This window comes from Astyanax mexicanus, chromosome 1 (assembly GCF_023375975.1).
Source record: "Astyanax mexicanus isolate ESR-SI-001 chromosome 1, AstMex3_surface, whole genome shotgun sequence".
NCBI lineage: Eukaryota > Metazoa > Chordata > Actinopteri > Characiformes > Acestrorhamphidae > Astyanax > Astyanax mexicanus.
This window is the reverse complement of record NC_064408.1, coordinates 123350001-123377500: the sequence shown is the minus strand read 5'-3', so window position 1 is coordinate 123377500 and position 27500 is coordinate 123350001. Positions and strand designations below refer to the sequence as shown.

The 27500-nt window shown below is 39.3% G+C and overlaps 1 protein-coding gene and 1 long non-coding RNA gene across 9 annotated transcripts in view; one reads left to right on the top strand and one right to left on the bottom strand.

Moving 5' to 3' along the window:
• LOC107197168 (NACHT, LRR and PYD domains-containing protein 14-like) overlaps positions 1-27500 on the top strand; it is a 412286-nt gene that overhangs the window by 178168 nt on the left and 206618 nt on the right. Inside the window, exons 1-3 of one of the 8 annotated variants that reach the window (XM_049468128.1) lie at positions 8194-8244; positions 9007-9098; positions 11202-11309. The exons of 5 other annotated variants lie outside the window; for them this stretch is intronic. In XM_049468128.1, the coding sequence (XP_049324085.1) occupies positions 9052-9098; positions 11202-11309 (155 nt within the window). In that variant the 5' untranslated portion in view covers positions 8194-8244; positions 9007-9051. Of the gene's footprint in view, positions 1-8193; positions 8245-9006; positions 9099-11201; positions 11310-27500 lie in introns of those variants that run through there. 2 more of the 8 variants (XM_049468122.1, XM_049468105.1) reach the window with 2 other exon arrangements.
• Positions 1-27500, bottom strand: part of LOC125784515 (uncharacterized) — a 63330-nt gene that overhangs the window by 30437 nt on the left and 5393 nt on the right. The gene's annotated exons all lie outside the window — the stretch shown is intronic.

Here is a 27500-nt window from a genome sequence, read left to right as displayed (position 1 = left end):
TATTATTAAGAGCGATTTTTGATATTTTATATTTTTAAATGTTGGAATAGTTTAATTTTGGAAACACAGCGCTTAATATTTAAATTAATTATTTTTTTGTTTGTTTAAGACTAACTAACTAATAGAAAAAACACAACTTGTGCTTCTGCTACCTGGCCACATTATTAGAAACACCTACCAACATTACCTTGTGCTTCCACTCACTGGCCACTTTATAATTAACGTCTGCTTTTTTTGTGCAGTTAGAACTTCCCACAAACACATTCACTCACTGACACAATAACTGCAAGTCTTGTATGTTGTAAACGTTCTGTATTCTAGGACATCTCTGTACCCATTTTTTGTACATTTTGTAGAGATACAATATAAATACAGTTCTGTACATTATATATGTTAAAATACATTTTATATACAGCTCCTGGTGAAGGAGAGCAGCGTGGTTTCTTTATAAAGTAAGAGCTTGGGTCTCTTTTCCTCCACACATAATTACAGCATTAAAATACACCTCCATCATATCCACAGTTATTCAGGCAACAGAAGCAGAACAGAAGTGTGTCACCCTGATGTCACCCATACCCCGGTTCATCTATTTTTTCCAACCTTTTTAGAAAATATATTGATTTATTTGCATGAGTATCACAAACACTAGCTGTGATAGAGTTCATAACTCTGGATGTTGAATGCTGATCTGATAGTATCCTACAGACAGGGACTCCGGTCAGAGAGTATGAGCACAGAGAGGTAGGGCTGAACGATTTTGGAAAATAATCTAATTGCAATGTTTTATCTATAAATTGCGATTGCGATTTAAAATGCGATTTTCTTAATGTCTTCTCAAGTATTTTTCAACAAACAGAAGCAATAAATCAATTTGTTTAATAATAAACAATGTCAGATTTATTTAAAGCACAGATAACAATAAAGCAAACAAATCTATGCTTTTCCTTTTCACCATTTGTTTTTTTTTTTATAGAAAAATAAATATATAAATAGCTTTTCCTTTTCACCATTTTTTTATAGAAAAAATAGATATAAAAAAATTAAACTTACTGCTCTCCAGCTAGTAACATCATAAAAAAATAAAGTGCAAAAAACATAAAGAGAATCTGCTTTAACCAACTCGTTATTTTCTGTATTTGAAGATGCAGCACTGGTCGTTGGCATTTTAGCCTTGCAAATACCATACGAGGCTTTGTGATGTTTTTTGTTTTAGTGCGTGTTCACACCTGTAGTTGGTTTCTCTGGTCTGAATCAGTTAATGAGTTCGTTTACTTGGAGCGTTTTCTCGCTCTGTTCGGTCTGGTTTCACATAGGCATAAATGTAAACGCACCAAAATGCGCATCAATAAACCACGCGAGCAGCCTGTGTCCTCTGATTGGTCAGAGCTGTCTGACACGGGAGTACGTTAAATATAAATATAAGAAAAAAGTAAATACAGCGAGAAGATTTTGTGTTTCTACGTGCAGCGCAGATTTATACATAATAAACAGAGTCACGCGGCTGTGAGCGGTGAATACAGCGCAGACGGCGCGAGCATGGAGACAGTGTTTGTTCACAGCTGTGGTAATTAACGTTATCCACCTCCTCTAGCTGGTCTCGGTTCTTTTGATCCGCACCCGAGTGCGATTACTGTTTTCACACCTGCTCAATCGAACCGCACTAAAGTTACAAACGGACCAGAGTTCGATTTAACCAGACCAAACAGTGCTGGTGTGAAAGTGCGCTGTGTTGACTTCACTTCTCCACCTCCCTGCCTTCTGCTCGGGTTTGCTCCGCTCGTCCTCGGCTCGGCTCGCTCCCAAGTCACGTGACCAGTCAAATCGCAGCCTGTGCGGTTAGAGAATCTCGTTTTAAAATATCGCGAGATAATCGCAAATGCAATTAATCGTTCAGCCCTACAGAGAGGTTCTTCCAGCATACTCTATTGATGGGTTGGACAATTGGGTTTGCATTTATTGCTTGTGGATGTGTGTGTGTGTGTGTGTGTGTGGTCTAAAGGAAACAAATACAATATATGGCATTAGGTAAATGAAATGGAGGTAATACAATATAAACAACAAAACTAGTTATGGTATATTATACTACCATCCTGAACACTCAGTACAAAACACTATGCTAAAGGGAAGACTAAGGAGAGTTTAAAGGGATTACATGGTCTCTGGAGTCCTCTAGTGGTAGAACTAGATAATTGCAGTAGCAAAAGTTGCCATGTGACCAACAACTGAACAATGGGAACAAAACACAGATTATATCTTAAACATATGATATGTTTATTCATCAAACAAAGAAGATTGTATAAACAAGGCTACATTTAGCACACAGTGGTGGAAGTTAAGCACTATGGGCCGAAATAAGGTTGCTACTAAATACCATTAGGTTTAAACTGCACTCAAATAAGGCATGAAAATGTATAAAGATTAAATGCACACTTATAGACTATTTTTTAGCTTAAACTGCAGTGCTACATCTGAAAGGAACTTACATTTTATTCATTAACGCACACAGGGCTGTCCACCATCTCTGTTCACCTGCACAGTGAAGACAATGTGCTTAAAGGGAAGTGACATCGCTAACTGTCTCACCCAGAGTGCCTAGGAAAGCTTTCAGAAAAAATAATACACTTTCCGACAATACACTAGATAAATATTACTCATTAGTCACACGCACTGATAAAAAAAGAGAGAAAGAAATGCAGTCTTCAGTATTAACACAGTTGAAAGGGACTTGGATAGACGAAAATGATCCCGCTGGTCATACACAGGGTTTGGGTCCTGGTCAGCACAGTAATTATCTCAGCAAAGTGGCCAAACACACCGTATTTCAGTAATATGAGTAATAGCGGATCACATTATATATATTTCTAAAGGCATAAACCATTCCATAGAGTCTGTGCCCTAGTCACTATATGATATGTATATAACCATAATCACTATACAGTATACAGAGGCACTGCTCTATTCACTATACAGTTTATAGAGTATGTAGCCTATTCAGAAAAGGCCACAGTATACGTATACTGTATAGTGAATAGAGCAATGCCTCTATATGCTGTTTAGTGACTATTAAATTGTTTCTATATACTGTATAGTGAATAGACCAAATGTTCTATATGCTGAAAAGTGAATAGAGTATTGCATCCATATACTATATAATAATCATGGCATGGTTTCAATAAACTCTATAGTAAATAGAGCACTGACCCTATGTACTGTATAGTCAATAGTGCATTGCCTTTATATACTGTTTAGTGACTGTTATGCTTTATATGTACTCTATAGTGAATAGGCCACAGTCTCTATATACTGTATAGTAAATAGGACTCAGTCTTTATTTGCTGTATAGTAACTGCAAAGTGACTGTGGTATACTGTATAGTGAATAGGGCAAATAATTTATATAATGTATAGTAAGTAGATCACTATTTAATATACAGAAACTGTTGCATAGTCACTATACAGTATATAAAGACTGAGCCCTATTTACTAAACAATATATAGAGACTGTGGCCTATTCATTATACAGACTGCCATATTAACCACCTAATTACAATCTGAGCTAACTGACATGGCAACACAAAACTACATAGCTATCACATAATCTTGGCACAAATGTAAGTTTAATAATGGTGGAATGGGCACTAATTTGCTTCACTAAGCTAACCAACCAAGCTAAGCTCTCAATTTATAACTGCACAGGTTGTGTTTGTGAAAACAAGAAGATGCCTCAGTCCATAAAAGAACATATCATGTGAGTCCATGTAGAAAGATAAAGAGAGAGAATCAAGGACACAGTGAATCCAAATTCCTTCTCCATGGTTTTAAACCAGATGCTGTATTCTGACGTCCACGTCCCGGGGGGTTAGCCTCTCCTTTCCTCTGTTAATCAGAGAGTGTATTGCAGCTCTAGATCAGCACAGGCTGTGGTGATGATGGATCCACGTACAAGCAGAGAAACAGAGAATGAACAAACAATGCAAATCTGTTTCTTTAAATTATATTTTTTATGACATTATTCTTACTAAAGGTGCTTCAAAAGTCACTTCTAAAAGATAAAAAATCAACTTAATAGTAACAGCATAACAATGAAAACTAACACTAAAACTAAACTAGAAATTAATTACTAAAAATAGCTAAAGCTAAAAATTCAATGTAATGATCTAAAATGAGCAAAGCTGTAAATACTAAAATACCAATTAAATAAGCTCAATTAAGATAAACATGAACAATAAAATGGAAAAATATTACGCACTACCATATAATTGAAAAATACATTCCAATCAATAATATCTTAGTTATTTAAAACTTTAAAAAAAATTACAGTAAAAGTAAAATACAGTAATTTTCTTTTTTTAATTAAAAATTAAAAAGAATAGATTATTAGAAATGTGTTTCAAAAGTGTTTCTTTGAAAGATTGCAGAAAATGCAAAATGCCTATTTTTTAACAGAGAAAATGCTTTATTTTACAGTACATTTTTAGTCCTAAAATTGCCTACTAAAAGCTATTAAAAAGCCATAATTCATGTATTTTATTTAGAGAGAATGTTATCATAACATGACTGTTGTTATGCTGATCTATTACCTTTATACATAGGTTAAAATTGTCAAAAACAACAACACAAAAAATAATATGTAATAAAACCGTAATTGTCTGCCAGATTCCCATTATGTCAAAAGTAAAAAAAAAAAAAAAACACTGAAAAAAGTTACCATTTTTTATAGACGAATAACTGATTATTCTATTCTTAGTATTTTATATAAAGTGGTATTAGCCAATATAAATATTTTATGTGAGATTTAAAGAACAAACTATACTAAGGGATTAAAAGTTAACTAATAAATAAATGTTTTGTTAAGAGAAAATGTATATTCTTTAATAAATGTATATACATTATCTGGATTGAAAAAGATAATGATTTTAGAGCTTTCTGTTTATTTTGTGTTAATATGTTTTTATTATTATATAAATATGCATCAATCACTTCTAAATTAAAAGACATTTAAGTTTTAACCACCAGGGGGCAGTAGAGTTTAAACGAATTTTACGTAAAATTGGTAAAATATCAGAATTTTACATACGCTAATTTAATTAAAATAACTGCATGCAATTTAGGGTTTTTAATACTGTAGTAATAAGGGTTGTAAGGATAATTTTGTTACCAAATTATCATACAATATATTATGGAAATGACCTCAATAATATTTCCTGACCTCAGTAGCTCCCACAATATTTTTCTTAATAAAAAGAGCCGATTAAGGTGAATGTGTTGGTGTGTTGATATACAGTGTTTTTATTTAAAAGTATTTTTATGGCATTATAAAGTGTTAGTATCACTTAAAACTGGGAATAAAACTTGATTAAACTAAATTAAATACCCTTGTTCCACACTGATCAGCTCTGAGTTAGACCTTCATGTTCGTACCTACAGCGCGGTCCAGCTCCACTCCTACCCAGATGCCCTGGGCGAACTCCGGGGGCCCACCCACACCTGCTCCCCGGGGGCCATCCAGTCCGGGAGCTGGACCGCCGGCGCCCCCTCGTCCCCGTCCTCGGGAGCTGGGGAGCAGGGCGGCCCCGCGGTCTTACCGGTCTTCTCGGTCAGGTGGTCTTCATCTTCTGGGCTGTGGTCTTCAGGGCTTTTTCTTGTGAAAGGAGCTGTGCTGTGTTCTTACTACTGTTACTGAGATGTTCTGCATTTTATATAAATAATCTCTGAGGTGTTTGTGCTCTTTTAATAATGATATAAAACATTATGTGCTACCAGAACAGATCTATAAAACCTCTGGAGGTCGTATTATGTTTATTATTATAAAGCAGTAGTTTATATTAGCGCTGCCCTCACGCGCTCTTTATACGCGCTGTGATTCAGCGCGAGACGCTCTCCTGTCAGATTCCTGTCACATTAGCCTGTTAGCAGCTAACAGAGTTAGCAGTGAATTATCTCCGTTTCTCTTAAACGGTTTAATAAACTGAGAAAAACACTAATAATTAATGGGTAAGTTGATGAGATTAAACTACTTTTGATTTAACCAGTCTAATTAAATGCTGATTTTTAGGTCAAAAGTTAGGAATCGGATACATTAGCTAGTTTCATAGCGTTAGCTAAGCTAGCTACTGAATGTACCCAAAGTTTCTGAGGAGAAAGAGCATTTATTAACTGTTTTCTGTGTCTAAAAAGGTTTTTTAATGGTTTGGACGAAATTATTCGCCACTATTTTGACAATTATTCTTTCTGCTGTCCGGTTTAAGCTAATTTAAGTTACCTCTCTAAAAGTAAATTATCCTCAAATGTTTCCTCAGCTTAAGATCCTAGTTTTATTGCTTATTAGCATTATCTAGCTAATAGATTTTAGGTTTATTGACACAGTTTTAACTTAATTTTACTTTTTTCCAAACATTTCTCACATTTGAACTTTTTCTTTCAATTCATATATTAATTTATCTTCTGTTTCTCTTAGTCAGAAATAAAAGATAGATATTTTTATAATACTTAGCTATACTGTTTTGTCTTTCAAGCTATTACATGCAACCTTTTATATGATATGGTTCAAGGTGATAAGGATATCTGTCATTCTGAATACCATCTTGTTCTCTATAATGGTTGTAATTATTTTAAAGTCTTTATGATTTGTTGAATAGACCAATATTAGTTTTATTTTCCCAGATACCTGCATTTAATGTCAAGAAGAAACTCCCCATGCACAGTAGGTCATCTAATATTTTGATATTTTATATTTTTAAATGTTAGTGTGGTTTAATTGTGGAAACACAGTATTGGATATTTAAATGTATTGTAGTTTATTTGAGTTTAAATTAACAACTAAACAACTCATATGTTGCCAGTCTTGGTAAATGTCTTGGTTCTAACTACATCAAATACGTCCTGCAGATAGACTGATCTGTTTTGGTAGCACATAATGGTTTAGCTCATTATTAGAAGAGCACAAACACGCCAGAGATTATTTATATATAATGCAGTACATCTTAGTAACACTAGATGGAGACAATGCTCCTTTCTCAGCACAAGAAAAACTGAATACAGTTCCTTTCAGAGGATCATGGTAAAAGGGGAAAATAATAGTGAAATATATAATGGAATAATCTATAATAGAAGTATATATAATAAAATAAAAAGTATTTTCTGTGGCTAAAACAAACAGCCTGTTAATTTTAAAATTTTAAAATTAATTTTTAGGAAATTAATTCATTTTAAGATAAATCAAGGTCGCACCACATGACTTTTGTAAGGCCAAAGTTAATTTGTCTGGATGATGACTTTAATATGAATGTACGCGTACACAACATTCTTCACATCTTAATGTAATAACAATTACAAGAGATATTTTTATTGTTACGATTTTAAAACTGTCCTGTTGAAAATGTCATGCTAGGTAGTGTATATAAAGCATCAGGCTGGTGGATTAACACAATAGTTTAGATGTAATAAAGAAGACGTTTTTTAGCTATTTATTGCATATGAATTTGTATTTAAGTGGTAAATAAAATGATTTGAACCCTATTCAGATAGTTCTAGAGATGATCAGTTATACTGCTCTTCTTCTTCTTCTTTCTTCTTCTTCTGTTAAAGCAGAGATTTAACACTGCAGTGATATTTACAGAGCAGCAGGTGTTCTGACAAATTGTGCTACCTTGCCAAACTGTGCTAGTATATATTTAAAGACAGTACTACAAAATGCACCATACTAGAACATTCTCCTGGTTTCTCCTGGCAGGAGTGTAGGTAGAATATCTGGACAGTCTAAATCACTGTATCGATGTAAAATTTAGGTTAATAGAGGTGATTGTTGTTTTTTCATTGTTTATAATTATTATTTTTGTTAATTGCCATTTACTTTTATGTAACCCTTAAGCAAATAAGGACAGTGAGCTCAGTCTGTTTAATGCAGCCATGAAAAACAGACTCATCCCGGAAAAACTTTAAAGAATGTGGGTCAGAGAAGCACATTTGATGGTTTGCACAACTCGACAGACCACCCGAACAGGTTTTACAGGTGTGTGGGAGAAACGTCTTGTTCATGAATGTTCAAACATTCCATTCAGCCGTGAGATATAATTGGCTGACAATGACGAATAACGAACAGTAGCTCCGCCCACACAGAGTCTATTTGCTCTGAGAGAATGGGGTGGGGGACTTAGAGACAGACAGGTGAGACGCAGGTAAAGGAGAAAGTAAAAGTAAGTCCAGTTTCCTCCATTAGAACAGGACAGAAGTCTGGATTCACTCGGTAAGTTCAGAACTGAAGAGAATGTAGAACAGAACCGTGTAGCCTAATGTCAGAACCGGTCTAAGGCTTCCTCAGATCTAGAACCAGTTCTTTAAGCTCAGCTCAGTGTCCGATTACACTGGAAGAACCAGGATCAGCATGGAGATCTGAACCGGGCCTGGATCAGACCTGGACCTGGTCTAGATCAGACCGACTGGAGAACAATTAGCTGTAAACTGAAAAGAAATGCGCAGATATATATTGATATTTATTGATCACAATTACAACGTAGTTTATGCTGTTTAAAGCGCATTACTGCTTAATGTGGGCGTTGATCTGTTGGGTAGATAAAAACACGGATCTGCTATAAAGGCGTGTTTATATGTAGTAGCGCTGTTCAACCAGCAGGGGGTGCAACGGAGCTCAAGATCACGTAGAGTGTTAGTGTTTTAATTCCTGCTGTTTTATATTATCCTTAAATTATGTTTCTATTCTAATTCAGCAACATAATAGTAATATGATTAACAATTATAGAACGGTGTGTATATGTTGTGTATATGTTGTTCAATGTAGTAATATTACTAGTAATAATTTAATTGTAATAATTATAAAAACAGTAAATGTCTCTATAATCTGTAGAATTAATTCTAATGAGGGTAAATTGCACTGTTATGTAACATTCTCTGTTTTGTTTGCTCATCAAGTACTTTTTAATGCAGATCAGACAATAATGTTATTATTCTAAGAATAAAGCTTTTATTCTAACAGCTGATCTGTTTTCAGGGGTGTCGACAGGGTTCACTGTGTGTGAATGAAAAATAGTAATTGATGGATCTTCAGAACTCCAGTAGTGGAGGAGGACCTCCTCTCCTAAAGTGAGTAAATTAAGTGATGGGTTTAATTTGTAAAGTAGTTTTGTATTTAAATGGTTGCAGCTCTAATCCTGGACCTGTGATCTGCATGTTTTACAGTTTTAAAATATTGAGAACAGAGCTTCTCCTGAACCAGAGTCAGAACCTTGTGCTGTATTTAACAATCCGGCTTGTTATTCTTATAGTAGAATGTGTTTCTAATCTGTATTTTAAGTAACTATCTGCAGTTGATATCTAATAGTGAATTTTAATAATTATTATACCATATTCTAGTGTAAAGTGTAAATATGTTTCCTTCTGGGACAGTAACAGTATTAGGTTGTTGCTGTAGTGTTTTTGTGTTGTTGCTAGGTATGCTGTGGTATAGGGGTGGGTGCTGGGCTGTTTGCAGCTGGCAAGGTTCAGTAACATAATACTAGAACCAGAACAGAGCTGGTCTGGTCAAAGATGGAGGTATGCGGATCTGGTCCATATTGTTGCACATGTGACAATGTGTTCAAAATCCGGATGGGATTTGTCTGAAGTGCAAGTGGACTCTGAGCCAGATCCATTGTAAGAATCCATCTCAGATTTTACCACACGCTGTCTGGGTTTACATTAGCATTAGCATGTAGGAAATTTAAGTAAGCACTTCTTTGCTGTGCTGTTAAGGAAACGCCCACTGCCCCAGATTCACAGAACCTCAACCATCGCTTTTAATAAAGTGGAATATTTTTAGACAATGCTTAATATTATAACCTTCATTATCAGCATTACATCCTGAGATTTATATTGAACCTACAGTGACTAAAAGTTAAACATAGTGTTTTATGGATTTGTAAAAAGCTTCTGTTTATTTCAGGACAGAAACTCAGATCAGTTTCTTTAGTGTCCAGTGGGGTGTCCAGATTGGCTGGGTCTTTAACAGTACTTTGAAAAGTTCTATCAACTACAGCAGTGAAAGACAAGATTTTACTTAAAGTTAGGATTCCAGCTGGAGCCCATAAACCACGGTAGGAGAACTGATTTTTATTGTACATGTGCACAGATGTTTGTTTATTACCAGAATCAAATAAGAACCCCAACCAAATTAAGAGTCTTTCACCTGCACAGGCATCCAAAATCTAAAAGTAGTTAAAATAATATTTCTCTCCATCAGTTATCTTTAGTTCAGTTAATGTAATGCTTTCCGCCATCCTTCCTAATAGTCTAGCCCCGTCCCCTAACCTAATGGAACAAACCATTTTCCCTTTCAACAGGGGAAAAATCGCCAGACTACAAAGATAAAACAGCCCAGCAGCAACACAATAAATTCAATTTACTATAGTGACTGTTTACAGTTACTGTTTACTTAGCTAAATAATAAAAAAGGGCACATTCTCTAACATATACATACCTAACCTAATTACCTTTCACCTGAGGTAGTGGAGGGTTCTCTGGCTTGCCCCAGAGCAAGCTCCACCTGTCAATTACAGTCGGTACAGATTTAAAGGTAATTATAACCGGTAAGTATAAAAAGTAATGTAACACATTCTCACAGGTGATGAGGACCACCCTTTTCTTAATCACAATAATTTACACAAAAATATATTTGATATCAGCTGAGCCTGTAGCATCATTAGCATATGCTAATCTCTGAAACTGCTTTTACTGCAGAACTTCAACTGTAATCTGCAGAATATATTATTATTTGTGTTGGCTTGAATGTACTCATTTGATCCTGCGTAGCTGTATTATTTATGAAAATGGTTTATATGATCTGTGAAGGAACTCCTAGCAGAAATGAGGAAATCCTGATGTGCTGCATTTGTTTAGATCAGAGGACAGTGTTTGGGTATGTTATTTAAAGCTGTGGAATAAAGTTTTAGTAAAGATAACCTAATCAGGTGATGACACTGTGACATTATAACAAACACAAATATATGCCACAGTATTGTTAAAGAAATTAAAATATGTATATTTATTGGGCGAGTGTTTTTCAGTTTGGGCAGCTGACAGAAAGCTTTGTGTTGCTTCTAGGACGGTTATGAAGAAGTTAGTCTGGAACCTGTAAATTAGTTTTAGTAAAGGAAGTCATTACTCCATACTTTACTCTCATCATGGATCATCATGAAGATCTGTTTTCAGGGAGGAGAGAGCAGCATCTCCAGCCCCCAGTGGAGTGTCTATGAAGAGTGATGGGTCCATGCCTCATCCTCCAGAGTTCAGCAGTGGAGGAGGAAGCTCTGGGTCTCGGTACATCACTGCACTAAACTACTGTTCTGTTCTGAGAGTGAAGCTCTTCAGTTCCTGATCTTTATTAAAGATGTGCTGTGTGTTGGAGTTTCACTGTGTAAATGCTGGAGTTTCTCTGTGTTTAATGTTAACAGAACTGAAACCCAGAGAGGAGCTTCTCCAGAGCCCAGCTGTGTGTCTATGAAGAGCGATCAGTCCATGGTGGATTTTCCTAATTTCAGCAGTGAAGATATGACCTCTGACCCACAGTGAGTGAAACATCAAAGCCTTTTTTTACTGATTTTTACAGTAATTTACGTTTTAATGCATAACACACACACACACACACACACACACAAACACACACAGGAGGTCAGTGTCTGATTGTGAGTTTCTCTATATGTAATAATATAATATAATAATAATTACTTACTAAATATATTTATGGAAACAATATATTTTATTCTTTATTAAATTCCTTGAAACAAACAAACATTGAACTCACCAGTTCAAATATCAAACAGTGCACATGTTTGTAAACCAGAGTTCTTAATAATGGGTATTGTAATGTAAATAAAAGGATGAGTATTAGATTGGCTACATTAAACTTTGTTCATATCAGGGGTATTAATCCAATAAAAATGCTGTTCCCTGGTGCTGGTTGTTAACTTGGGAAGGGGACAACAATTATTGTACAGTGTGTTATGTTTTGCAGACTAGATCTATTTTTTGCTTTATTTAATATGTCAGTATAAATGAGAATATTTTAATGTGCTGAGTAATTGATTTTAACTGAGAGCTTTAGTTGAGGAAAAAACACTAGTGTAGCTCCATATTCCACCTTTAACAACCTGGAAAGAGGAAACGTGTCATCAGTTGTTTGTGTGTGTTCATGTGTGTGTGAGTATGAGTATGAGAGAAAGACACTTCAGCACAGTGCCAATGTGTCATCAGTTTGGAGGAAAATTAAGCGTGAATGAAAGTAGATGGCTTGATGGGTCGCTTGCTGGTTTAGCGCCTGTGCTAACTGGCCACACTGATAAACAGTGCAAGTAACCAAGAGCACACTCACTGATTACATCATAGACTTGTCATCTGCCAGTGTAATCGCATGGATAACCTATGCTAGCTCACTGCATGGTCATTCTCAATGTTTGCAGTGAAAACGTGGAGTAAAGGAATTTTCATTGATGTTTTTCCCCCAGTGATTAGCATACTTGATAACGTCAGCTTGCACATCATTAATACAGTAATTAATATATTATCATAGACGATATGTATCACACACCCCTAATCCACATATAGAGACAGTAGCTACATATAGAGTTAGTACTGTTTCACTTCACTTCAAACGCTCTAGTTGTTTCCTTTCTAATTACATTTATATTGTTGCTAATTGGCACTGTTTATCATTTAATTATATGTAATTATTATTAATTGTAGAACAAATTAAGCATTGACACAGTGGTTCAAAGCAACTGTTTTTACATGTGCCTCAAAACTTCAGATAAAGGGTGACATAATTGCAAAAAAACATGAAACAACAAGCAATAGACAACATAAAGTGCAAGAGTGACGACATAAAACTATAACACTAAATAACAATAAATACAATAAATATAAAAGACGAGACAATTTAAAAGACAGGACAGTGCAGTATCGATATGGTATAATAATGTGTATAGTAAAGTGTATAGTGAGGATACGGTGCAGAGATGTGTAACATACTGTAACATATAGAACATATATAATCACAGCAGTTACTGAGGTAGAGAGTAACTGCGTGTAGCAGCAAATATTGCTGATAGTAATAAAGACATTTCAGTCTCTGTGTCATGGTGGAGCACAGAATACAGACACTCGCGGAACCAGTCAAGGATTTTATTAAAAACCCACAGGGTACAGAGAATGAGATTAGCAGTATAAACAAAACACCAGTAAAGGTAAACCTGGGAGCGGAGAGCTTAACAGGATAGTGAGGCAGTCCAGTGGTCATACACGAAGTAAGCAGTATCAGAGGCAATCCAAAAACAGAAACGATAAACAGTCCAATGGTCATACACAAGGCAGGCAGTATCAAAGGTGATCCGAAAAACATAAACGATAAACAGTCCAGGGTAATACACGAAAAAATCCACAACGAAGGCAAGGGCAAAAATCGGTAGTCAAAAAACAAAGGCAAGGTCATACACAGAAAATAATCACAGAAATAACGCTTTGTAATGTCGGACGAACCTGGGCAATACGCGGCGCCGAAGGGCGTCTGAGCAGTACTTTTATACTGTAGCTAATACTCAGGGCTAACAGGCCGGGGCAGGTGAGGTGTCACGTGATCAGCAGTGTGTGTGTTGTCAGCGGGTGGTGCATTCTGGGTATTGTAGTTGTTGGGCTGACAACCTCCGTTGGAGACCAGTGTGGAAGGACAGGAAGTGCCTACAGCACCAGACGTGACAGTACCCTCCCCCGAGGGAGTCGGACGGGAACGAGGACGACCACGACGACGACCACCCGACGAGCAGGGAGCACCGGCGGGAGGAACTGGAGTCGCCACAGAGGTACCGGACAGGCGGGGGCTGAGAGACCGGGAACCCCGACGCACAGGAACCGACGAGGAAAGCGAGCGCTTGGGACGCCCACGGGGTCTGGGAGCAGGCTTACCCGGGTAACGGGCATGAAACTCAGCCAGTATAGCAGGGTCCAGCACGTCGCCGGCAGCCACCCAGCAACGCTCCTCGGGGCCGTAGCCCTCCCAGTCGATCAGATACTGGAGTACGCCACCATGCCTGCGAGAATCCAGTACCTCTCTCACCGCATACGTAGACGAGGCCTCCCCCTCCACTGCTGCGGGCGGAACGTCATCTGGAGTACCCTCAGCGAGCGGACCTGGGACAAGAGGCTTGAGAAGAGACACATGGAATGAGTTGTGTACACGGTATTGAGCTGGCAGCTCAATCTTATAGGTAACCTCGTTAACCTGAGACAACACCTTAAAGGGACCGATGTATTTAGGTACCAACTTCCTGCACTCTCCCTCAAACCTCAAGTCCCGTGTAGACAACCAAACCCGATCCCCGGGTTGGTATTGGGGGGTACTGCCTCGGTGTCTGTCAGACCTCTCCTTGTACTGGTGTAACGCATCCGAGACCTGCTGATGAGTTTCCTCCCACACCTGCTCACTCCGTTTCATCCAGTCGTCTACTGCCGGAACCTCAGTAGCCACGGCTGTCCACGGAGCTAACGGAGGTTGGAACCCCAGAATGCACTGGAAGGGAGTGAGACCAGAGGTAGAGTTAGTGAGGGAGTTTTGTGCAATTTCTGCCCATATAAGAAATTGAGACCAGTCGGAGGGATGTTTGTGACAGTAAAGTCTGAGGAATTTACCAAGCTCCTGATTGACACGCTCACACTGCCCATTGCTAGTGGGATGAAACCCTGAGGTAAGACTCACATGAACCCCTAAATGTTCAAAGAAGGCTTTCCATACTCTAGACATGAACTGAGGGCCTCTATCCGAAAGGATATCTTCAGGGATACCAAAGTGTCTAAAAATGTGAGAGTAGATGGCCTGAGCTGTCTGTAAAGCTGTAGGTAGTGCAGGGAAAGGAATAAACTTAACCCCCCTAGAAAACCTGTCTACCACCGTGAGAACAGTAGTGTACCCTTCGGATTCAGGTAAGTCCGTGACAAAGTCTACCGCGATATGAGACCAGGGTCGCTCTGGAACGGGTAGAGGAACTAGCTTACCGGCTGGAAGGGTCTTTGGCGTTTTGCACTGAGCACATACCGAGCAAGAGACTACAAAAGTGTGTACGTCAGCTCGCATGGTTTCCCACCAATAACGAGCCGAAATTAACTGTAAGGTGCGCGTGACACCCGGATGGCCTGACGTGAGAGAAGAGTGAGCCCAGCTAATGAGACGATCACGATATTGTAAGGGAACGAAGGTTTTCTGAGGTGGACAACCCTCAGGTGGAGGTGACCGTTCAGCAGCCTGCTGAATCAGATCATCCAACTCCCAGCGAATAACAGCTATTTTAACGTCTGGAGGTAGAATACGCTCACACTCAGAGGACTGAGATGCGCTGTCAGGAGTGCAGAAGATTCGTGACAGCGCATCCGCCTTGGTGTTACGGTTACCAGGTCGGAACGAAATAGAAAAATCAAACCTGGAGAAAAACAGTGACCAGCGTGCTTGGCGGGGGTTGAGGCGTTTAGCATTACGTAAGTACTCCAGGTTCTTATGATCCGTGAGAACAGTGAACGGATGAGCGGACCCCTCCAACCAGTGACGCCACTCCTCGAGAGCTAGTTTGACAGCTAACAGTTCCCTATCCCCTATGCCATAATTGCGTTCTGCAGGAGACATCTTTCTAGAAAAGAAGGCTACGGGATGAAGTTTAGGAGGAGAACCACTGCGCTGTGATAACACGGCCCCCACCCCAGAGTCAGAAGCGTCAACCTCGACCACGAAGGGCAAATCGGGTTTGGGATGAGCGAGTATAGGAGCTGAAACAAACGCGGACTTAAGCCTAGCAAAAGCAGCCTCAGCTGCAGGCGACCAATTAAGTACCTTGGTGGCCCCCTTAGTCAATGCAGTAAGCGGAGCGGCAATACTGCTAAAATTGCGAATGAACCTCCGATAAAAATTAGCAAAGCCCAAAAAACGTTGGAGGTCCTTTATGGACTGCGGAACGGGCCAATTGGTGACTGCGGAAACTTTAGTGTCGTCCATGAGGACGCCCTGGGGACTAATGACATAGCCGAGAAATGTGACCCGTTGGAGATGGAACTCACACTTCTCGGCTTTAGCATACAAATTATTGTCTAGCAACCGTTTAAGTACGGAGCGGACATGACGAACGTGGGACTCTAAATCTGGGGAATAGATCAGAATGTCGTCTATAAAAAGGACTAAATGCTTGTTGATCATGTCGCGAAAAATGTCATTCATGAATGACTGGAAGACTGCCGGTGCGTTAGCTAGACCAAAACTCATTACCAAGTACTCATAGTGCCCATTGGTGGTAGTAAAGGCAGTCTTCCATTCATCCCCCTCACGGATGCGAATGAGATTATAGGCACTGCGTAAGTCGAGCTTGGTGAAATACTTAGCCTCACGTAATTGTTCTAGAGCACTAGGGATGAGAGGGAGCGGGTAGGCGAACTTCTTGGTGATATCATTTAAACCACGGTAATCAATACAAGGACGGAGACCACCATCTTTCTTCTTAACAAAAAAAAACCCCGAACCTACAGGAGACTTAGATGGGCGAATGAAACCCTGTGCAAGAGCTTCCTCTACATAAGTAGCCATAGCCTTCTCTTCGTCAAGAGTGAGGGGATATATTCTAGCCTTAGGAAGAGTGGCACCTTCAATAAGATCTATGGCACAGTCATAGGGGCGATGTGGTGGCAGCTTAGTAGCATTAGCTTTGCTAAATACCTCTAGATAATCGGAATACTCAGGGGGAACTACGGGAGAATCTACGACTGTGGGGCTTTCAATAGAGGTGGACTGTAAGGCTATATCAGAACGGGCTAAACAATGTTCAAAACAGAAATCAGACCAAACCGTAATGTCCCCCTCAGGCCAGGAAATCAGTGGGTTGTGCGTCTTGAGCCAAGGCATGCCCAAAATCAACGGGTGTTCCGTGCTGGGAAGCACGAACAGAGACAGTTCCTCGTGGTGGAGAGCGCTGGCTTGGAGAGAGAGTGGTACCGTCTGGAGAGTGACAGGTCTGGAGCGCACCGATTTCCCATCAACGGCGTGGATAGAGATGGGGCGACGGAGCTCCTTAGTGGGGATGTTGTGCTCCTTCACCAACTCCAGGCTTATGAAGTTTCCCTCCGATCCGGAATCAACGAGTGCTGCAACGGGAAAAGAACCAGTAGGTGAACTTAAAATCATAGGTAGAGAGAAACTTTTAGAATCACGACATGGAGTCAAGTTATGTACCACGTTGGCGCGTGGAACCCTTTCCACGCGCTTTCCCGTCGCAGGAGGCCTCATGGATCGGGTCAGGAAACCACACTCAGCTTTGTGATGACCCTTCTCTCCACAGTAGAGACATAGATGGAAACGAATGCGGCGTTGGCGTTCGGCAGCAGACAGTCTGGACCTCTGGATGTCCATGGGTTCAGGTGTGGACTCCGGAGCAGATGTAGACCCACTGAAACCGCTGGCAGAGACGTGTGGATGGGGTACAGAAGCTACGTGGGTGCTGGACTTGGGACGACGAGATAGCAGCTGATCCAGGCGAATCAAGAGAGCAATGAGTGGATCCAGAGTGAGTGCTTCATCTCGGCAAGCTAACTCTCTTAAAATGTCCGGGTTGAGTCCGTTTTTAAACACTGAAAGAAGCGCTGCATCATTCCATCCACTGCCAGCAGCTAGCGTCCGAAACTCCAGAGCATACGTAGCGACTGGCTTGTGACCTTGCTTCAGAGCGAGCAGTAACTCTCCATTAGATTGACCGTAACGCGAGTGATCAAACACAGAGCGGAAAGTGTCCAAAAAATCCGTGTAGCTAGCCACCGAAATGCTATCCCATACAGCAGTGGCCCACGCGAGTGCTTTCCCGGAGAGACGAGAGATAATAAAGCCTATCTTGGCTTGATCAGTAGTCACTGGAGAGTTACTGAAGTAAACAGAGCACTGTAAAATAAAACCGCTGCACTTCACCGGATCACCGTCATATAACTCCGGTTTGCACACAAAAAATCCGGAGGAAGAAGCGCTGGGGTTATGAGGCCTGGTGTTAGCCATGGGGCTAGGGTTAGCAGTAGAGCTAGCGTTAGCCGAAGCTAATCCCTGTAGGTGCTCGAGGATGCTAGTCAGCTGTTGTTGCTGATTAGCTTGCTGGCTAGCTAGCTCTGTAACAGCGTGAGTCACACCAACGAGGGTTTGTTGGTGCTGACCGAGAAGTTGTCCCTGGCTAATCAACCCTGTTTTTAACTGGTCAGAGATCGCTGTCTGTTCACGTGAGGCCGCGTATTCTGTCATGGTGGAGCACAGAATACAGACACTCGCGGAACCAGTCAAGGATTTTATTAAAAACCCACAGGGTACAGAGAATGAGATTAGCAGTATAAACAAAACACCAGTAAAGGTAAACCTGGGAGCGGAGAGCTTAACAGGATAGTGAGGCAGTCCAGTGGTCATACACGAAGTAAGCAGTATCAGAGGCAATCCAAAAACAGAAACGATAAACAGTCCAATGGTCATACACAAGGCAGGCAGTATCAAAGGTGATCCGAAAAACATAAACGTTAAACAGTCCAGGGTAATACACGAAAAAATCCACAACGAAGGCAAGGGCAAAAATCGGTAGTCAAAAAACAAAGGCAAGGTCATACACAGAAAATAATCACAGAAATAACGCTTTGTAATGTCGGACGAACCTGGGCAATACGCGGCGCCGAAGGGCGTCTGAGCAGTACTTTTATACTGTAGCTAATACTCAGGGCTAACAGGCCGGGGCAGGTGAGGTGTAACGTGATCAGCAGTGTGTGTGTTGTCAGCGGGTGGTGCATTCTGGGTATTGTAGTTGTTGGGCTGACAACCTCCGTTGGAGACCAGTGTGGAAGGACAGGAAGTGCCTACAGCACCAGACGTGACACTCTGTGTGCTGAGTGGGTGTCTGTGTGTGTGGGTGAAGTTCAGTCTTTGTGTGTTTAAAGGGTGGTGGGGGGGTTCAGTTCAGTTTTGTGTGTTGGGTGTGTGGTGGGTGCGGTGGGGTGGGGTTCAGCTCTGTCTCTGTGTGATGAGGAGTCTGACTGACTGGTGGATTTTATTAGTAATTGCAGCATATTTTATTGAAACAATTTTTTTTTCGATCAGATAATTTATTAAGGTGGATTACAGTGTGGATTTTTTTGTTATTCACAGTAAGAAGAAAATAAACAATTACAGGGAAAAACTGGACCACATATTCAAGGTTAGTTCTAAACCAAATATTTGATGGAGATCTCCCTGATTTATTTTACATTTAGTTTTAATTTCACTTAATTTCACATAACCATAATTTATTCACCTGTAGTTTCTGTATAACTGTAATAATGTCAATATTGATGCTATATGATGCTGCTCAGTTACATGATGTTTAAATTATTTTACACACCAGAGCATCCATAACTCTTTTCCTCCTCAGATCAGTGTCATCATCTCTTCTGTTCTGTAACAGCTTTAGTGATTCTCTGATGTTTGTTTTTAATCAGGAGCTGCAGCAGAAGTTTATCTCTCTAGTGAAGAAGGAGCTGAACACATTAAAGGAACTCCTGAGTCCAGATTACCCAGCATGCTCTGAGAGAGAGGTGGAGGATGATCAGAGGGAGGGGGTGCTGATGATCACACTGCACATCCTGAGGAACATGAAGCAGACAGACCTCGCTAACACACTAGAGAGCAGTAAGAGTTCTGGGTCATGACCATGGGTACCAACTTAAAGTGCTAATTTATTTTTCAGTGAAGTCCCAAAGGGAAAAAACAATACTTAATTGGATTCTGTAATTGTATAATAAAGTATCACAGCGTCAACTGTAGTCCTTGAACTTAACACTTACTGATTTTGTATGGACATATTGAATATCTCTAAATCAACTACAGCTGCTACAAATAAACCATACTACAGTCTTTATTTTAAAGTATTATGTCATGGTGTTGTTCTACACTGGATTCTAATGCATGATCACAGCTGATTACAGATCTTCCTCTGTTATCAGAATTAACCCCAGCATGTCAACGAAAGCTCAAATCCAAACTGAGGGATAAATATCAGAAAATTAATGAAGGAATCTCAGTCTATGGAAACTCAGCACTTCTGAATGAGATCTACACAGAGCTCTACATCACAGAGGGAGGGGGTGGAGATGTCAATCAGGAACATGAGGTGAAGCAGATTGAAGCTGCATCCAGGAAAAGGCCAACGCAGGAAAGACCAATCAAATGCAATGACATCTTTAAACCCTTACCAGAACAGAGCCAGCCCATCAGAACTGTGCTGACTAAAGGAGTTGCTGGAATTGGAAAAACAGTCTCAGTGCAGAAGTTCATTCTGGACTGGGCTGAAGGAGAAGTAAATCAGGATGTTCTCTTCATATTTCCACTTCCTTTTAGAGAGCTGAATCTGATGAAGGAGAAGAAGCTCAGTCTGGTGAATCTTCTTCAGAGCTTCTTCACAGAAACACAAGATTTAAAACCAAGACATTATAAAGGATACAAGATCATGTTCATGTTTGATGGTTTGGATGAGTGTCGACTGCCTCTGGATTTCCAGAACAATGAGAACATAGAGGATATAGAAGAGCAAACCTCAGTGGATGTTCTGCTGACGAACCTCATCAAGGGGAATCTGCTTCCCTCTGCTCTTCTCTGGATCACCTCTCGACCAGCGGCGGTCAATCAGATTCCTCCTGAGTGTGTTGATCAGGTAACAGAAGTGCGGGGTTTCAGTGACCCTCAGAAACAGGAGTACTTCAGTAAGAAGATCAGGAGTCAGGAACTGGCCAACAAAGTCTTCACACACATCAGGTCTTCAAGAAGCCTCTACATCATGTGCCACATACCAGTCTTCTGCTGGATTACAGCCACTGTTCTAGAGAGAATGCTGAGTGAAGCTGAGAGTGGAGAAATCCCCAAAACCCTGACACAGATGTTCACACACTTCCTGATATTTCAGATCAAACACAAGAGCCAGAAGTACAGTGGGAAAAGTGACCCTGATCCTCAGCAGACTAGAAAAAGTATTCTGGCTCTGGGGAAACTGGCGTTCCAGCAGCTGGAGAAAGGAAACCTGATCTTCTATGAGGAAGATCTAAGAGAGAGTGGCATCGATATTAGAGAAGTATCAGTGTACTCAGGAGTGTGTACCCAGATCTTCAGGGAGGAACATGAGCTGCACCTAGGGAAGGTCTTCAGCTTTGTACATCTGAGCGTTCAGGAGTTCCTTGCTGCTTTATATGCGTTTCTCAACAGAAAAATTCCAAAAGAACAATCCACTGAACAACAAACCAGTAAAGCTTTCAAGCTTTTCAGCAGGTCAACGATGACTGGCTTCCTCAGCAGTGCTGTAGACCGAGCCTTACAGAGTGAGAGTGGACACCTGGACCTGTTCCTTCGTTTCCTTCTGGGTCTCTCACTGGAGTCTAATCAGACTCTATTACGAGACTTACTGACCCCAGCAGAGAGGATCTCTCACAGCAACGAGAAAACAGTCCAATACATCAAGAAGAAGATTGAGGAGAGCTCCTCTTCAGAGAAATCCATCAATCTGTTCCACTGTTTGAATGAACTGAATGATCACTCTCTAGTGCAGGAAGTTCAGAAATACCTTGGTGGAGGTGCTGGCCGTCGTCTTCATCAGGCCAGCCTCTCTCCTGCTCAGTGGTCAGCTCTGGCTTTTGTGTTGGTGAACTCAGAAGAAGAGCTGGATGAGTTTGACATCAGTAAATATCACCCATCAGAGGAGTGTCTTCTGAAGCTGCTGCCAGTAGTTAAAATATCCAGAAGAGCTCTGTAAGTATTTTCATTCAGGTCTTCATTCAGGTTTTTTATGAACTGCTGATTTTTAGCACTTTTCATTGATTCACAGGTAGATTAACATTATTTACATTGTTACACATTAGTATGTTACACCTTAATTACCCTGTGTGTGTAATAATAATTAAACCCTCATATTATTCTAAACAGTACAGATGATTTATAAATGAGATCATTTCTGTCTTAGACTGATCAGAGACAGCCTTAAGAAACTAGTTTAATAGTTTAGGCAACTTATGTGTTAAGTGTTTTTGGTTAAAATGAATGCACATCCTCTGCAGATACACACTAAAATAGTGCTGGGTTATTTGACTAAAATAATCACATCTCAGTATGCTTTAGAGAAATGTTGAACAATACAACGTGATGAACATTTATCAGCATTTATTTGTAACATCAAAATTTGCATATTTAAATACTTAATATCTTACTGTACATCCCAGTACAGTACACACTGTTGCTGTTACTGTGAGGCATTAGTTCAATATGTTTTCTCTTCTACCGGAATTAATCTCCTGTTTATTTCTATAGATATTGTTTAAGCTGAACATGAAGGAGTGGTTTGAGCTGTGCAATACAAGCATTCATCTGCCATCATTTATTCAGCACATTAAGGATTCTAAGTTAAAAAGAATCAAAACCACCTTAATCTTTTGAGTTAAATAATTAAGACTCTGTCCTTTTTGCCTGATGACAGACTATACAATTAAGCATAAATGTACAATGTGTACTTTTCCCTTCGTTATGATAGCAAAGACACACTGACGTGCCCAAAATCAAGCTGCATGGTGTGCATTTGATGCTATAATAGGGCCTTTAAACAAACAATAAGCACATACTGACTCAAACTATGATTTGAATGTGGAAATCTGTGGAAAAGCACAGCACATCCAATAAGAACAATAGCACTCTACATATTTTATGGTATCTTACAGAAAGCACTGATTGATTTTACACACTGTTCTAGTTTAATGTGTGCAATGTAAACATGCTCGCATTTCACTTTTCTGGAGGCAGAATTACAGACTTACACCAATAAACACATTTAATCATTTTATTTTTGTTCTCTTAAAAATATGAAGAAGTGAGTCAAGGTTTATGAAATCACACAAATGGAAAAAACATTTACCTGAAGAATATAAATAATATGATCTCAACATGTGAACAGTCTTATAAACAGAGAAATATTTGTCTGCTCAAACTCATTTCCTTTTTAAATATACATCCATTCCTACATCTTAGTTCAGCACTTTCCGAAAAAGGTGAGATAAGAGCTAGTAATTTAGGGCTAGTAACAATGCAAAACCACAAAGCATATTTCCAAGCTCTACTCTAAAGCATCATTACTGTTTGTTTGCTCTAACAGATACCTAAAGTTAATAATATATAAATATAATGAATATTTAAGTTTTAAAGGGCAGAAAGAAAAATTATAGGTTCAGTAAATTCACATACCCTGAAAAGCCCCCTTGCTCTTCCTCTGCTTTTTTAAACTTTTTCTTTGTCCATTTTAACTTATTTCAGTATAAAGAAACACCAGTACTTTAGACAGACAATATATTTTACAGTTTAATTCTGTTTTCTATTATTTGTCTATCCATTCAAATAAAAAAATCCTTATTAGGGTTTATTGTAAAATCTGTTGTTTATACTTTTTTTTAGACTAGCTTCATGCAATCTTGAAGTAAAGACGTGTGAAAATATGGGAACAATTTTAAACCTGGAAAACTCCTCCCTGAAAGAGATAGACTTCAGTAACAATGACCTGCAGGATTCAGGAGTGGAGCTGCTCTCTTCTGGACTAAAGAGTTCACATTGTAAACTGCAGATTCTCAGGTCAGTGTTTCTGTGATTTTTGTTTTTAGATTATACAGGTCTAATTGTGAAATTCCGGTGTTTATATTATATTATATACATTATATTATAACAAATCACACAAGAAAAAGTGTCTTGTGAAGGACAAATATGAACTCTCATGGGTCTGTAGTCATCTTAAGAATGTCCAACTTGAATGAACATTTGAGACATATCACACAAAATTGTGATGCACAAGCAAAAAATATTTTAGCTGAAGGTAATGTGAAAAAAGCGTTTATTGAATCTTAAAGTGCATTATTTCCTTAGTCTGCCACGTTGTTCCCCTTTCCTTCTTTCTATTTTCTCTCACTCACATGTTTTTTTGCTCCGTCTGCAGATTATCTGGCTGTATGATCACAGAGAAAGGTTGTTCTTCTCTGGCTTCAGCTCTGATTTTAAACCCCTCCCACCTGAAAGAGCTGGATCTGACCTACAATCACCCAGGAAAGTCAGGAGTGAAGCTGCTTTCTGCCAGACTAGAGGATCCACACTGCAAACTGGAGACACTCAGGTATGTCTGAATTGATAATTATTTCATCAACATATTGTGAGACAAATGAACATGTTTATTTTTTTCTCCGTCAATATTGACTGTTGTGCTCTAATGGAGGACACTTTGCTGTGTGTGTGCTTTGCTTCACGGGGAAGCAGAGTGTTGGGAAAGTTAGGTTGTAAAGTTGTGAAACACATTGCATTTTAGGCAGGGGTGCAACTACATACTTTTTGAGGTGTATGCAAACATACTGTCGGCGCCCACTGAGCTTCGAAAAACCAGCAAGCTGATTGGCTGTTTCTCCTGAAAGGCGGAACTTTATCCTTGAACTGGCTCTGTGATTCACGTCAAGAGATTTTCCATTCGCATACGCTGCATACCCCCTTTTTGAGCCACTGATTGTGGGACTTGTAGTCACCAGGTACAACAGTGGAGCAGCATGTAACCTACATTCTGTCATTCTGTTTTATTTTTGTTTACACGGCCACATTTTTGTATTATGCCATAGCTATCTGTACTAAATGCCAAGTACTTTGTTTTGGCTCATCTTTCCGGTGGTAAAAAGAACCAATGTTTAGGTAATACACTAGAAGAGGTTGAACAGTTTAGCTGTTCCTGGTCATGGAGACAGAATCAGGATAAATTAGGGTTGGGTGGTATGACAGTATTTCGGTATACCACGGTATTTAAATATGGTGACGGTTTTGTAAAATAGTGACAGTATATTAACCATGTGATGTGCCAAATCTGTACTTTGAAAAACGGGATATTTAAGACATTCTGCGCATCCACAATGAAAGAGCAGTGGGAGGGGTAAGCAGTTGTAGCTCACTGATTGGTTATGGGTTGGGGATTCTCACTGAGGAGATCATACAGCAAAAACTCAATAAACTCTACAGGTTTCACTAATTTTCACCGAAATTATCGCCACAAATAGCCACATTTGTGCTGTAGTGGCAATAAAACCCCAACAACCAACCAACCACCGAAATGATCAGATTTATCCGTTTATCCTGCAGCGTGGGGTGTTCTGGTGTGTGAGTTACTCACAGGTAAAGTTACAGCTGCTTCTCAAATATTTCTCATCTCCTGGTTCTCTACAAAACAAGTTTTTTTAATGTCCTTCACACTCATATTCTAATCCCATACTGAATTCTGCAGTTTCCTCAGGGTTTTCTGTCATTATTTCGCGGCTAGCTCGAGCGTTGTAAATATAATCAATTACGCGGACCGTGAGGTGCTGTGCGCTGCATAGCTGCCGAATTCTGACCCCCGCAGAACACCGGCTCCCCTTCGCGAGCAGAAACACCACCCGCTGTTAAACTGCTGTAGTGGAAACAGCGCTTATAAATAAATTAACAAACACGAAAATGAGGGTATTCAATCTGTAATTTCAGTTCGTTAATTACCGTTTTTATTAGTTTCAGTTAAGGAGAACTTTCCCTTTCAGTTTTCGTTTTTTCGTTTGTTTTCGTTAACAATAATACTTTGTTACTTAGGTATATGGTGATTATCAGGTGATAGCTTTATTTAAAATAAAAATAGTATTAAAAATATATTCCTGGAGCCTGGACTCGAGATTTTCCATTACTTTACTCGGGCCGGGTCGGGTCCGGGCAGAGAAATAAAAATCAAAGTATCCTGCTATTTAAAAGAATGGAAAATTAATAACAATAATAATATAGTTCTGCATACTAGAGATTAGATTGTCTGCCTGAACCCGAGCGTAAACGCGAGCCTGAACGTGAGCCTGAATGCGAGCTAATCCATGCGTTTAAAGCTCCTGGTGGATTAATGGGTGGCACTTCGTGCTTCTTCTACTGCCTACAGGCTGCATGACCTGCAGTCTCTCAGCCTGCCGGTCAGACTACAGTGTCGGCAGATAAATTGCGTGCATTTTCCTACAGGACAAACCATTCAAACATGCGGATGAGCTCTCCGCACCGATTAAAAAATCACACAGTGCCTGTCTGACTTAAAATAGTTAGATACAGCTATTAAATGAGTAAATCAACTTCATTGAAAATACCAGTGAGTATTTCTGTATGCTAAATAAGATAGAAGGCAGCAACAAGCTTAAAGCTAATAAGCTAATAACAGCATTTAATAAAAACTGAAAAATAGATATGAAATTGGAAAATAACTAACTAAACTAAGCTCAAAATGCTAAAGGAAATATAATCTAATGAATTCTAAAATATCAAAACGAAATAGTGTACACACAGGTACAAAAATAAAATAATATACATAAAAAAATAACACCAGCCCTAATCTTACACTAACAGCAACAGTCTATTTTCATGATTTCCACCTGCAGCACTGAAACAGCAATGGTGTTTTTGAATGCATCTACACCAATTGGATGTGTTCAGGTAGCTGTGCCATATGCCTTTGGTGCATTTTCAGCTGCACAATGTTTACTTTTTTCCTTTGTTGTGATAGCAAAGACACACTGACACACCTTAATTCAAGCTGCATGGTGTGCTTTTAACACTAAAATAGGGCCCCTTAATTTCTGAGGAGATAAAATTAATGTGACTGAGTTGGCATGTCAGCTTTATTTAAAAACTGTGGTTCTTGGTCCTAGCGTGTCAACAGTCTGATAAAGACAGAGATAAAAAAAAACAATAATAAATCTGACATTTTTAAATATGATTGCAGAATAAAATACATTGTTTTTATGTTTACTCTGACATATATTTCACTGCAGACAGTATGAACCCAAAATATGTTCATGTTTAGTTTGCTTAAACTCATTAATTTTTTTATATACATCCATTCATACATTTGTATGAATTTGTGATGAGAGCCAATAATTTAGGGCCTGTAATTGTCCTTTCAACAAGACTATTCAAAACCACATGCTGCACATATTATAAAGAGATGTCTGTCAAAGAAAAGGGTACAGGTACTGCACCAGCCTGCCTGTATTCCTGACCTGTACGCAGTAGAAAATGTGTGGACAATATAGAAACCTGAGTTAAAAAACACTTCTAAACTTGAATCTTTAAACTCTACCTTTATAAAAAGCAGCAGTGTTTAGTCCTCCAATGCTCTGCCTCAAATCACTCCCTCTTCCCTATGTAGTGCACTTTGTGGGTCATGGAATAGCACCACCTCCACCTACTCAGTGTACGATATATCTAAGTAAAACTCATTTTTACATTCATCAGTATGAAACACAATTCCTTATTAATCATTTAAACAGTGTTTTTTATGTTTGTATTAGGTTTAAAAGTAGTGCACTATGTAGGGATCATGATGTGAAATCTTCTTCTCAGGAAGAGGGAACCCTGCAGGCTGGCCTTAGTGTTAGAGGAGGACG